Below are 14,883 nucleotides of genomic sequence, written 5' to 3'. Positions count from 1 at the left end.
TTCCAATTCACGATTATATACTAAACCTTCACCTCCAAGATAAGACGTGATGGTTCATAACGTGCACAGGAATGGCATCCAACAAAGTAATTGTTGCCAAAGCCTCCAGTAATCCAGAACTTTAAAAAAGTTGCAACCCTCACTTTAGTCTGAAATTTTTATACTGTATGTCTGCATAATTATCAAGTTACATCCCCATGCAGCCTCAGCACACCAAGGCAAGGAGATACCGTGAAGGATTAGACCAAACATTAACACAGGTAAATCTTTAAACTTACACTAAATCTTAAGATGGCAAGGCAACAACTACTTTGTTGGATACTGTTGTAATATGTAGTTTTTATTCTCACCCAAACTTTCTGGCATAAATTAAGGATGAATGATGAATAAGGCTGCCACAATTTGTAAAGAAAATACTGACTGATGTTAATAATATGGATTTAAGAAGTAAATGTAAAATAAACCTCTGCATGAATAACAAGACTTTTCTGTAGAATGTGTTGGTTAGTGTGGTGATTACTGCTGCTGCTGCTGCTGCTACCGCTGCAGGTCAAGTGGCTTCTTGGGACTGTGCGTCACAGTACTCCTTGATTTCTGAAATAAACATTGAATCATTACTACAGTGTTTAGTGCATCCACTGAAATTCCATCTACTTATGCATCAATCTGACATTCTCCAAGAGAGGCAGCCAGGACATCTATGTAACCCTACAAGCAATGCCTTAAGGCCAACTGAAATCATTCTAACTGGGAAAAGTAAGATGTAAAGGGAGCAGGTATCCATTTATTAATTCTTCAAATCTTTTGTTCATTTCTTGTTCCTAAATAAATATCAGCTTGGCAATGGAGAAGTAATGAAAGTGAAAAGTGTTAAAAGGAAAGGGTAACGTACATATCTATTCTACATTCATAATCACAAAACCTCTCAGATTTCAAACAAGAGTTCACTGCTTCACCTGCACAAAAAGTAATACAGGTGAGTGGGAGGGAAGACCAGCGAGACAGTGATAAAACATGGCCTTGTGCTGATTATTCAGGAAGAGACCAGAGATTAGCACACAAGAAATTAACCAAGAGGACAAAGAATATATGATTACATGAGCAGGGAAAATGGAGGATGGTGATGTGCAACAATGAAGGGAAAAAAAAAAACACATGTTTAGAAAGATGTATCATCTCTTCAACATTTCAAACCACTTCTATTTTACATTGCTCCTCTATTTACACTTTATCTCATTTTCCTTGACATTGTTTATGGTTCTTGTGACTGCCTGCCTCATTTTGATGTGAAATCCTACCATCAGGGTCAAGTCTGCAGCCATTCTACTTCATTAAGTCTGGAGTCTGGACTCTGTCTGGTATAAATACCACCTCAAAAGTGCCTGCTATCTCCTCTGTGAACAAGCCAGCAGTAGGGTGTTGGGAAGTCCCACTGTAGGCAGTGCCTGGCTGAGGACTTAAGGCAGCATCACACAAGGCAAATTTCTGCAAGCATGCTGCCTGTTTTGCTGGTGAGACCAGCGACACAGCAAGTTTGGCATCACACAGGGACTGGGCTGTTATGTTGACATCTTGTAATAAATCTTTCGCTCTATTTGGCAGCTCATATAGGCTGTGCAGCACTGCCTCTACAAGCCGTGGCTGCACCCTGCTGGCCATGGTCAGTCACTCTGGGCCCCAGGGTTGAGGTGGCAACAGCGCAAGTAGGTCCTACAGCCAACATGGTGCCCAGATCCACTATAGCTCAATTAATGTGTCGAGCTTTCACACTCTAGCAAAACTTAGTGCGGGTCTCCATCACAACACATTGTTTATCTCCCCAGCTGCAGTTGTCAAATAAGCACTGTAAGTAATTTCACAAGCACACACCGGCACATATACTTAATTTTTATAAGTTCTATAGTTGACAGTTTTACTCAAAGTACCACAATATATTTTTATTTAACATGTACAGCTTGTAGTACAGTGGTCATTTAATTTCAAATACTCCCAGCAAGTCTGGTATCACAGCCATATGCCATTCTTCCTGACAGCTCAGTTTGCCCAGCTGGCAGCAAAAATGGGCAGCATACTGGGGGAAATTTGCCCTGTGTGACACAGCCTTTAGTGTGATTAGCTGCACATACTAATATGATGCCAACCCCTACATGCTTAATGTGGGATAAGCTGGCTACAAGATTAGCCAGTCAAGATGTTTGCATGAACTAAATTCATATAATATTCTCCACAATTGTGCAAACAATTGGCACAGCATGAATGAGAGACCACTGACACGGAACACTGATTAGATTGAGTGGAGAGCATATGTAAATAGAAAATGGGACACGAGCCTGTAGGACTCTGTCTGTGGCTTGTCTGCACCTGATCTGCTCAGCTGAATGTCTCAGGCACAGGGGGCAGGGGAGGGGATGGGCTGTCATGGTGTGGTGAGGGGCAAACAAGAGGCGGTGGTGTCAGGCTCTTGTGCTGACAAACTTGAGTAAGCCTTTGCAAATGTCCCTTGTGTTGGGGTAGGAGGAGGGATCCATCCTCTCCCCATTAGAGACTCAGGCACCAAGGTGAATTTGAAATTAACCTTAGGCAATGTTTTTGTGCAGTGTGTGTGTGTGTGTGTGTGTACACACACACACACACACACACAGTCTTTACTACCTCCTTTGTGGGGGTGGTGGCCTGGAACAAAGATTGAATTCCAGATAAAGAATCTTCCATTTAAAACAACACTTACTGTTTGCAATGTCTTTGTATGCCTGAGTGACAGCAGCATCTGGCTCGTGTTGGAATGTTGGTGCCTTCATCACACGCCTGGGCCACCCAGGGGTCCAGCGGCAGCTGGCCAAGCAGTGGCATCTCAGTATCCTCTGCCAGCTGGGGGTCACATCCCAGTAGTGGCAGGGAAGATGGCCGTCTTGGTCTGAAATTCATGGTGCATCAAGATAAGACAAGCCTGACATACTCCTCTTAAGATGGCTTACCTAATACAAGATTTGCAAGATTGCTTATTGAAAAATTTTTGTTTCATCCTGGCAGAAAAATTGTGTAATTTTTTTTTGTTCTGTTAATTTCATTTAAACTGGTTGACTTTTGTATTGCCAAAAATCTTCCATTGATAAGAATGGTGTGGTCTGTCGCCATCAATCTTGTCCCTTTACATAACACACATGAATTCCCACCTAGCCAAGAGGTGGTCTTGGTTGCAAGGAGTCTATGATTGCTGCTGGATCCCAGCTACATCACCACCACTCTTTGCTGCTGACACACAAATGAACAGGTGAGAGGCACCACACATCTCACTCACCTTACACTTGGGGCACACAAAGGTGGTCATGTTCTCCACCAGGCCAATGATGGGAATGTTCACTTTCCTGCAGAATGTTATTTCCTTCCTCACATCCAGCAGAGCCACTTCCTGGTGAGGGAAACAAGTCACATGAAGTCAGTAATGAAAGTCAGTAATGAGGACAGGTCAAGAAACAACAGGCTCAAACCCAATAAAGTTAGATTTGAAAGAGAGATACAAAGAAATTGGTTATCAAGTAGTGATAGATGAAAGAAGCAGGCTTAGTAAAAAGGTTATTAGTGCTGAGTCATTAAGGACAAGTAAAGACAAATTTCTGGATGAGGAGGATAGGTAGAAATGGAAAGGTATATTTCATACAGGGACTGCCATGTGTGGGCTTCTTGTAGCTTCCCTCATCTCATGTTGTTATATTCTAAGCAATCCCACATCAAACACTACTAATTCTTCCCTCACACTTTCACCACTGTACTCATTTCAAACCTCACATCAATATATTCAGTCTTACATCCACAGCTACATGCTTAAACACTACCTCGTCAATCACTTCAACATTAAAAACTACATTACTCTCCTGTCACCCAACATCCTTATACACTTACATTTCTTAAAGTAAACAAGATACATGAAATAAAAGAAATTAAAAAAACCTCACGATGATAATTCTTGATTCCACATAAAACTCAACGGTTTGACAAAATCAGCAACGCTTCTCCTTTGACCATTTCCCTGGAGTGAGTGCAGGGTTGGTGTCATGTACAAGTCTCCTCCAGTTAACCATTTCTGTCCCTTTCATGTTCCTCTGTGCCTCCTATCCTTTGCTGTTCTACCACAATCTCATCCCTCCATCTCACTCTATCTTCCCCTCAGTGGCTTTCTCCAGGCTCCTTTAATTGGCTTCTGGTCTCCTCTTCTTACAAAACCAAAGACACTAGAGGTAACCTATTTCTACTACTTACCATCTTTCTTGGGTCCCTTCCAGATGACAGCGTCGTCTGCACTGTTGAGCAGGAACCCAACGGACATGACAGCCAGATTGTCAGACACATACTGAAAGGGTACACTGTCTTGTCATATATAAAGGATTTATCTGAAGTGTCTGTCATATACAAATGACCTATCTAAAGAGTACCTGTTATATACAAATGATTTAGTTGAAGAGTGTGTGCCAACAAATTATTTATGTGAAGTATTTATCCATCATATACAAATAATTATCTGAATCAAATAAAAAATAAATACAAATAAAAAAAAATACATGAAAATAGAAAGCAGAGTTTCTTCCCAGAGTAACAAGGTAGGTAATACTTAATGTGAAGGATAATTAAGAAGAAAAAAATATTTTTTAATTACTGTAACTCTGTGTGGGCTGAAGTACAAGAATGCTTAAAATGATCTAGCATGAGACAGCATTTCTGGTGCACAACTACAGGGAAAAATAACGGGAGCATTTTGTTCACACCACAGAATACTATTGGGAAAACTCTAACCTGGTTTAAGAAATTTATAAAAAGGGGAAAAAAAAAAAGGAAACAGCATTTCTTGTTCACAACTACAGGGAAATAACAGGAGCATTTGTTTACACCACGGTGTACTATTGGGAAAACTCTAACCTGGTTTAAGAAATTTACAAGAAGGGAAAAAAAGGAAAAAGAAAAACTGGGAAACTATTTTGACATGATGGAAGTGTTAAATCTTCAAGTAAAAAAAATAAAATAAAATAAATAAATAAAAAATAAATAAATAAAAAGGACTGACACACACACACACACACACACACACACTTTTACACTATTACCATTGAGGCTTATCCCAGGTTAAAAGATTTTCCTCAACAGTACAAAACCTAACATAGGAACCTGGAAGTTGCCACCTACCACAGGGGACCAGCCAACACCTGAAGAGTGGACCTTCTCCTCTGCTGTCCCCAACACCCGCGGCTGAGACGGCCCACAGATGTCAATGTCAAGGAACCCCACCTGCCAGGGAGACAATGGAGGGGCAATGTTACCACAGGAAGGATGACCAGGAAGACTGAACAACTGACACGATCCTTATACAGGGTGTCCTTGAGTTACACTTGTCCACTTGTTGAGTGACGTGCAGGATGTATTGTTAGTATGAAGCTGTTGACAAGTAAGATCATTGTATTTAATGCATTGGGAAGAATAATAATGCAATGTGGCAAAGGTATGGCTATATTGGAAGTGAGTGAGCCATAAGTAGCTACATTTTCTATTGTACTTTTGTTAAGGTGATCTGTTTTCTGTTTCATCAGATGAAAAGCAATGAGACAAGCAGCAGCACTGGCTGTGCTTCAGTGCAGTTTTGCCAGTGTTACTGCAGTTCAAGAACATTTGTGGGTGACATTACAACAGTGGTGAGCTCTGTTCCTGGGCTGCATCATAAACATTATTTTGGCGTGTCAGAACCATCCTAAGTAGGCAGTGAACCTGACACACACTTCCTTCCTCAGTCTATTGCCACATGATGAAGCATGCCTTCACTACACTCACCAGTTCACTAATTCTTTGTATTGTTTTTATCTTTTATTTCGTTTAGAAAAAAGAGTGTTTGGTGCAGTATGTGTGTGTGGTGTACTATAAAAAGTAAGAGGTCAGCATATTGGAGGGCATGCTGCTACCCTCACTCGAAGTGTACCACTGAAAAAAAAAAAAAAAAAAAAAAAGCCAAGCAAAATGCAGGTAATTATGAAATGGGTGAAGTGAAAACCGCCATGAACGGAGGACTCCCTGTGTTGGCCCATATTCAGAAACACTGGTCTCACCACTACTACTTTCCAAAGCCACAAAGATGATAAGCTGGGTTCTCAAGAGTGGTTTTCCTATTAGTAGATTTGTTAATCTGTCACTTGAACCATAAAGACACACTTAAAAACCTGTATCACTTCAAGCAGAGCCTTTGGAAAGTAGTGGGGCACACAAGTATTTAAGAATACAGTTCACTGTGAGTCAAGGTCAACTCACTTCACTGGTCACTGTTTCATTATTTTTTTTTTTTTTGGTATTTTTTTTATTATTTTTCAACTAACTTACTATTTGTAATAAATTTTAATGCTTTATGCTTTTACAGTCAATGAATATGTAATGCTTTTACATTGACTGTAATGCTTTTACAGTCAATGAATATTTACTTTTTTTGGATAGTTTTCTAGTTTTACTTTTTATGCGAGTCACTCACAATGTCTAAACTAGATTCTATACAGATGTATTCTTACTTACATACAAACATGTGTTCAGTGTTTGATGCACAGCCATGCAACACTCAATAAAAAGTTCTCTCTCAATCTGTCATGATGCTCAGTACAGTGGTCAGCTAACCTCACTGACACCAGAGAGCATCACTGCACTGCTCACTCAGCAAGGGAGGGCTGCGTTCAGACCTGTCCTGTCCTACAAGAGGCTCTGACCAAAGGAAAAGAAGCAGAGAGAGAGAGAGAGAGAGAGAGAGAGAGAGAGAGAGAGAGAGAGAGAGAGAGAGAGAGAGAGAGAGAGAGAGAGAGAGAGAGAGAGAGAGAGAGAGAGAGAGAGAGAGAGAGAGAGAGAGAGAGAGAGAGAGAGAGAGAGAGAGAGAGAGAGAGAGAGAGAGAGACTAAAGGTGCCAGTCCCTAAAAGGAACAAAAATATCCAAAATCAATTGGAGAGATCTCTTCAAGCCTCCCTCTTGAGAGATTTCAAGTCACAGGCAAGAGGGAATGCAGCAGCAAGCAGGAGTTTGAGTTTACAATTAACAGTTACTACAGTATATCCATGGGTTACTGCATTTCATCACTTTCACCATCCTACATTTCAATTCCTCTCTTACAAAGCACAGCAAATCTTTGATACACTAATTCTTCTCGCTGTCCACTCTGCTCACACCACAGGCATCCCTTCAGTAACTCATTTCTACTGTTTCAATCCTACTTCAATAACTTTTCATCTATATTCAATAAAATAAATAAATAATAGCAACCACTCTGCACTAAATAAATTTCAAAACTAACACCAGCTCACATCCTGATCACTCAACTAATCAGCACTAAACATGAGACACCGTCAGTGTGACACAAACAACAGTGAGTGGAAGGGTGACATGGAGTGTGGCAGTGCAGCTCACCTCCTTGGAGTCATCAAGGGCCAAGGTAAGGCCCAGCATGGCACTCACAGTGGACTTGCCCAAGCCTCCCTTGCCAGACAGCACCAGCACCTTGTTCTTGACGGATGCCAGGCGCTCCCTCACCACCACCAGGTCTGTGCACCATATGCCATCATTATGATTTTTTATTTTTACTTTCATTTTATTTATTTATTTTTCTATACAAGAGGGGCACTGGCCAAGGGCAACAAAAAGAGCAAAGGAGAAAGTCTATTGATGTGTCAGTCCCAAAAGAAGTGTCAAAAATGTCATCCAATATTGGAGTATGTGTCATGAAGCCTCCCTCTTGAAAGAGCTCAAGTCATAGGAAAGAGTAAATACAGAAGCAGGGAGTTCCTGATTTTACCAGAGAAAGTGATTAATTATTTAGAATACTGGTTAACTCTTACCTACCTACCTACCTATTTCCACCATTCTCATCAAAAAATTTGTCTAATCTTTTAAAACTTGCTATTTGATTCATCCACTACTCTATCTAATAACCAATTTCTTCCTATCACTTTTCACTGATCATTCTCATCTATACATTTGTCTAATCTTGTTTCATAGCTCCCTAATGACTCAGCACTAACAACCTGGTCACAGATTCTATTCCATCTGTTCACCACTCTATTGAGAACCTATTTCTTCCTCACTGTTTAAAAGCTTAAAGCAGCATTAAAGTACACAATTCTTTGCCTCAAGCCCCAGGTGTGTGTGTGTGTGTGTGTGTGTGTGTGTGTGTGTGTGTGTGTGTGTGTGTGTGTGTGTGTGTGTGTGTGTGTGTGTGTGTGTGTGTGTGTGTGTGTTGTTGAGGGTCTGGCCAAGGGTAACAGAAACTAAAGGCGTCAGATCCTGAAGGAGACAGTGAAAGCAGTCCAAAATTACCTGGAGAAATGTCTTGAAGCTTCACTCCCTCTCAAAGAAGTTAAAGTCACAGACAGGAGTAAATACAGAAGAGGCAGGGAGTTCCAGAATTTACCAGTGAAGCTTGCCAGTGTGAGTCCAAAGTGAGGCAGAGGACATGTTCACTGCTGTACAACTTTTCCACTGGTCATCTACACAACTTTTTAAACAATTTCTTGAATAATTGTGTAGCTTAAAAACAATATAACATGCTATTCTTTGTCTACTTTCTGTGCATCCAGTAAGCAGTTTTGTAGTGCTCTGAATGTTAACAAGGGACAGTCAATACAGTGGAAGTGTTCCCAACATAGCACCTGTCACTATGTTACTGGGTACACCCTGAAAAGTTTTGTTCATGATACAACACAAATTTCCAACTTCATAATCAACTTTGAAAGCCTACACGGTAATAATGCAATTCAAAAAGTAAGTGAGGGAAGGAATAACTTCCTACCATTACCAAGAAGATCAAGCTACTGTTCACTTTCAACCAGTGACAACAGTGTGGACAACATGAAGGATATCAAGAATATCAAGCCAGGTAAACTCTGGAACTCCCTACCTGCTTCTGTATTTCCTCTTTTGACTTGAATTATTTCAAAATGGAAGTTTTAAGATGGTTCAAATTTTGGATGATCCTTTTTTTGAGTATACTCTATAAGGACTAGCACCTTGAGTGAGCCTTTCTATAACTTTTGCTGCCCTATGCCAGTGCCCCTCTTACATGAAAGAAAAAAATGAGGGAAAAAATAATCTGCATCATAAAGGCAATCCTTGAGTGTGATGACTAAGCAGGGCAAAGCAGAGACCAGTGGTGGGAAAGTTCATGTTGAGGCCAAGTAAGCATGGCACACTCTTGTATCTCACTCCTGGTGGCATGACTCTGGCCTCTGGCACAAATAAACAATCTTTCTGACAAGCAGACGTCCACTAGGGGATGACGGGACTAAGAGAATGAATGATGTGTCTATGAATGTGCGTTGCTTTGTCAGGGACATCCCATGTGGAATTGCTGGTTTGGTATATAGATAAAAATAGACAGATGTATTAGATGTATGTTAAGACAAATGTTGGGTCTTGGTGTGAATGTGTGGGGCCAGCTGTACTATGACTTAGCTCCTGGGGTGTAGTAGGCTGGTCCATGAGACTGTCCCTCTCCACCAGGGGAAGATAGCTCAAAGAGTGTGAATGATGTGTGTTTGTGAATGTGTGGTGCTTTGTCTGTGCCAACCCATGTCACTGCTGGCCTGCTAAATGGATGCAGAGATAGATATTTATTCTTAACATATCACCATACATACTTCCCCCGTCAGTGTTAGTACTCACATTCTTGGCAAAGGTTCCTAGGATGTCCTCAATGTCTCTCGAACTTCCTCTCCATGTCCCTCATGAACTACTCCATCTGAGAGAATGGCTCGCGCCAAAAGGGGCCACGGTGGATCAGCCTCACCTGGCTCGGGTGAACCATGGGAAGCACCAAGGCCCTCCTGCTGCCGGGCTGGGTCGGTGCCGCCCTCACCTGGGGAGCCGCTCGCCCCACCATGAGGAGAGACACCATGGCTGCTGCTGCTGCTGCTGCCTGCCAATGGGGAGGACAGCTGTTACGGTTACATTATACTGCCACACCACTGGGAAGATGCTACTTACCTAAACATTACAAGAGCACACAACTTTTTTGGTCTAAAGGGTAACTTTTCTTGTTCCCTACTTGAAAGAGTGGAAGTTGGTTGGTTGGATGTATCTACTGGTACACAAGCTCACCAACCCACAACTCTACCCAGTCGCCAACACGTTTAACATGCCTACGAAAGATACAATTGTACAACTTGAAAAAAATGAAATAAAATAAGCAAGAATAACACTAGGGCCTCATCCTAGGAATCATCTATGTCTATGAAGCGTTATCTTCGATAAAAGGCAAGTCAAGGATGAGTTCCTTTGCAATGATGCAGAGATCTAGGCAGAGGTGAATCAAGGATACAGAGTTCCCTTAACTGCCATGACGCAATCAGGGCTGAGGTGGATCAAGGATGAAGAGTTCCCTTGCAGTGACGCAGAGATCAAGGACTGAAAGAAATCACGGTAATAAGTTGTAGTTTAGTGACGCGCAGATCAAGGTAAGAATGAAATCAAGGTGGTAATGGTTCCCTTGCTGTGACGCTGATCAAGGTAAAACAAAGCAGGGAAAGAAACTCCCTTGCAGTGACACAAATATCAAGATAAGAAGCAGACCAAGGCAATAAGCCTCTTTGCAATGACACGCAAACCAAGGCAACAAACAAACCACAGACAATCCTTATGGCCAGGCGGTGATGGTGGTGGCGGCGAGTCTCCTACCACTCCTCACATTTCCCCACACACGGCCTGACAACTCACGTGCAGCTCAACACATCAAAGCAAGACCCCTCACGTACCTAGAGCGACGTGCCTGCAGGAGAGTAGAGGCTGAGAAAGACTGTGATGCCCCGAGAAAGGCGATGCTACGTTACTCAAGTGCGCCGTCAGTTGAAATCTGTATCTGCCTCCAGTCTGGTCTCCTCTATTCCTCTCTCTCATCTCTGGCCTTGACTTCGGCTTAATTATTTCACTGTTATAGTCGTTCTTTGTTAGCATTTATAGCTTTGCAAATTGTTTTTAGCGTGGGTGTACTGGTATATAAGGGAATATAAGGTTATATATGTTTTCTAAGGTACATAACTGTTTATGAGACTAATTTAATATTTTTTTTTCCAGAAAGTTCTAGATAGTTATGGGAGACTCTGTCAAGCAGGATTAGTTATCATTATTAACTCTTCATGAGTCATTTATGGATTTAGATTTGTATTACGCTCATCAAACACCAACTTTGTTAATGCTAGTATACGTGCGTATATCCAGCTTCCAACACTGACTTCGCCTCCACACCTACACACTTCCCTGATTCTTAACGTACTTTAATTAAATACTTTATGTATTAGGGATCAATAAAACATTTATTACGGCGTTCTTACTAAATACATCAGTGAAACAAGGTGCAGTAAGGTATGATATTACAAAAAGTAGGTGTGTCTGAGCGCTCTATCCGAACACAGGTATAGGTCAGCGTCTCTGGAATGTTCTGCCTCCATATCATGAAACCCTTCATTCTTCCATAAGCTTTATCGTCAAAGGACTACATAAATAATTTAGTCAGGTACAGGAGATACAACAAGGGTAATACTAGCGAAATCTTAAGAGTCAGTAATCAGTATTGGACAAGTAAATTAAGAGAGGATCTGTCACACAGGTCTTCAAGTGGTATCGGAAACACAATACAGGTGACATAAGCAATTCGAGGACAGTAATCAGGATAGGACAAGAAATAATGGGTTTCTTGATAAATTCAGATTAAAGAATATATATAAGAAGGAATTGGTTAGTGCTAAGTCATCAGGGAGCCTTTAACACAATATTACACAAATTTATGGATGGGGATGGTAGTGGAAATAAGTAGGTCTGTTTAATGCAAGGACTGCCATGTGTAGGCCTGATAGCGTCATGAAATTCCCTTATCTTAATATATATATATATATATATATATATATATATATATATATATATATATATATATATATATATATATATATATATATATATATATATATATATAATGGAGTACCCCACACGGCTGGGCGGGGGATGGGACACAGAACCATACTCTGAAACACCTGTACACCAAACTTCCACTACTTTCAAAATGCTCTAATTGAAGTTAGGCTGGTTGTTAAGGATGTTTTTACGGTTCTAGTGATGGATAAATATTATCTCTACATTACTAATAGGAAAAACATTTTTGAGAACCTGGCTAATCATCTCTGTAGCCTCTGAAAATAGTCGTGGTGATGGAGAGAGCTAAGCATTTCTGAATACGCCACACACACTTGCAAGTCAGCCACCAACAAGGAATTGACTGTTTGACTTGTGTGGGTCTTTCCTCTTGAGGAACACAAAAAAAAAAATGAACACCTGCCAGCCTGTAGTGTGTGGTGAGCTACAATGCCTCATCTAAAGTAAGAAACGTGAGACAGTACAGGCAACGGCTTCTCCCCCACCTCCTACTCTACCCTCAAGTCAGAGAGAGAGAGAGAGAGAGAGAGAGAGAGAGAGAGAGAGAGAGAGAGAGAGAGAGAGAGAGAGAGAGAGAGAGAGAGAGAGAGAGAGAGTTCTAACACAATGACTCATTCTTGCAACACACATACATACACACACACACACACACACACACACACACACACACACACACACACACACACAATTAAGGAACCCTAATACTCTCGTTTCATTGTAGTGACACACACACACACACACACACACACACAATTAAGGAAGTCCAATATTATCGTTTCATTGTAGTGACACACACACACACACACACACACACACACACACACACACACACACACACACACACACAGCTACATATAGCCACTATTGTTTCGCTTTACTTGTGCTTTTTGCCTCAGCACTTCTTCCTTTGTGGGCGTTTCTCCAGAGTGAGTGAGGGGTTGGCGCCATGTACGAGTCTCCTGCAGGTGTTTCTGCCTTGCATCTTCCTCTGTAATTCCCATAATTTGCATCTCTGTCACAATTCCGTCCCTCTGTCTCACTCTCTGTCTTCCCTCCGATTTTATTCCCTCAATTTGTTTCCTGCAGGCTCTTCTAATCGGTTCCTGGTGTTCTCTTCTTACTACGTGACAAACCATCTCATTGTTAATAGTCTTATCACTTCAGTAAAGCGTTCCACAACACTGATCATTATAAAGCTGAGATACACTACACCCCGACAACCAGCGTAGCGGCTCAGGAGGCAGCGAGCTAGGGTCAAGATGTGGCATACATAGGTCGTGATGAACTAATGACCTACACGAGACCCGAAGCCTTGTAAGTGGTGTGTGTGTGTGTGTGTGTGTGTGTGTACCAGAGTCCGTTATTTCTTTCGCTGCCCCTCCTTTACCAGACAGGTAGACACACAGACAGATAAAAAGACATACAAACAGACGGAGGGACGGATGGACACACACACACACACACACACACACACACACACACACACACACACACACACACACACACACACACACATACACATACACATACACGCACACACACACACACGCACACGCACGCACACACACACACACACACACACACACACACACACACACACACACACACACACACACACACACACACACACACACATATATATATATATATATATATATATATATATATATATATATATATATATATATATATATATATATATATATATATATATATATATATATATATATATAAGAATGAAAGAAAAAAGACGTAAATGATTTATCGTTGAATTACAGCATCATTTCCGGTAAAGTAGTTCAGCAATTAACTTTGAAGACAATAACACATAACAAGAACACCTGAATGGTAACATCCTCACCTGATTCACTTCCCTCCTTTGTAAGTTTGGCTGCCCCCTTCCCGCCACCAGCTAACTCCAACGTGCCAACTGTGCTTCAAAGATTCAAATTCATAATATAAAAATGTCAAGGGAGAGGATTTCAGCACGCCAGCAAGCCCTCACTGGCACACAGGCAGCACCTCACCTGTCACTCATTAAGGTCTCTCATCTGGCGTGCCTTGCGGTGCGCGGCGTGGCGCGTGGGGTGTGGCTCCTGTGTGGCTCTCATTCACTCTGCAATAAGAACACAAGGGTTGGTCCTGTACGTGGCAGTCCCTGTACACTCGTTAAACATGCATGGCTGTTTCCACCTGTCATCTCCTTCACAACCTTCTTTCAGTGTTCTCTAATGACTCACCACTCACAAAGTTATTACAGAACATAAGAAAATCACAAAGTCAGAGAAGCTGCAAGAAGCCATCAGGCCTACACGTGGCACTCCCTGTGTCAAACATGCCTACCTCTTTCCACCTGTCATCCCCATCCAGAAATTTGTCAAGTCTTCTTTCACAGCTCCCACTTGACGCGGCACTAACAACATCAATACACACTTTATTCTATTCACCCATCACTTTATTTGCGACCTAATTCATTCTTATCTTATGTTAAATCTATTATCATTATTATTATTATTATTATTATTAATACTGTTATCATTATTACTATTATTATTATCATTATTATTGTTGTTGATGTTTTAATTACTAATATTACACAATTATGAATCTCTCTCTCTCTCTCTCTCTCTCTCTCTCTCTCTCTCTCTCTCTCTCTCTCTCTCTCCGCAGGAAAAAAATCCCAAGATCCCCCCACCGAAAAAAAAAAAAAAATTCTTCCAGCATCCACATAGGAGAGAGAGAGAGAGAGAGAGAGAGAGAGAGAGAGAGAGAGAGAGAGAGAGAGAGAGAGAGAGAGAGAGAGAGAGAGATTGATTGATGGATTGATTTATTGATTTATTGTCAAATTACAGAGAGTTGGATGAAGTATATATCTAATTTCACTCAGTACCACATCATTCATAATTACAAAAAAAAAATATAACCAATCATGAGAAGTAAATTGTACAGCAATGACA

At 41.2% G+C, this 14,883-nt stretch overlaps 1 protein-coding gene across 1 annotated transcript; it reads right to left on the bottom strand.

The window, feature by feature from the left end:
• Positions 1-255: 255 nt before the first annotated feature.
• LOC135098115 (cytosolic Fe-S cluster assembly factor nubp1-like) lies at positions 256-12,936 on the bottom strand. The gene is given in 12 exon segments (XM_064000321.1): positions 256-594; positions 2,729-2,883; positions 2,885-2,914; positions 3,299-3,409; positions 3,807-3,844; positions 4,258-4,348; positions 5,176-5,277; positions 7,418-7,551; positions 9,668-9,684; positions 9,861-9,920; positions 10,756-10,769; positions 12,805-12,936. Coding segments are annotated over 12 exon segments (903 nt in total). The 3' UTR covers positions 256-575.
• Between the last annotated feature and the right edge of the window lie 1,947 nt (positions 12,937-14,883).

This window comes from Scylla paramamosain, unplaced genomic scaffold, assembly GCF_035594125.1.
Source record: "Scylla paramamosain isolate STU-SP2022 unplaced genomic scaffold, ASM3559412v1 Contig45, whole genome shotgun sequence".
NCBI classification, from domain to species: domain Eukaryota; kingdom Metazoa; phylum Arthropoda; class Malacostraca; order Decapoda; family Portunidae; genus Scylla; species Scylla paramamosain.
The sequence above is the reverse complement of the archived record's forward strand: the minus strand, read 5'-3'. Positions and strand labels throughout refer to the sequence as shown.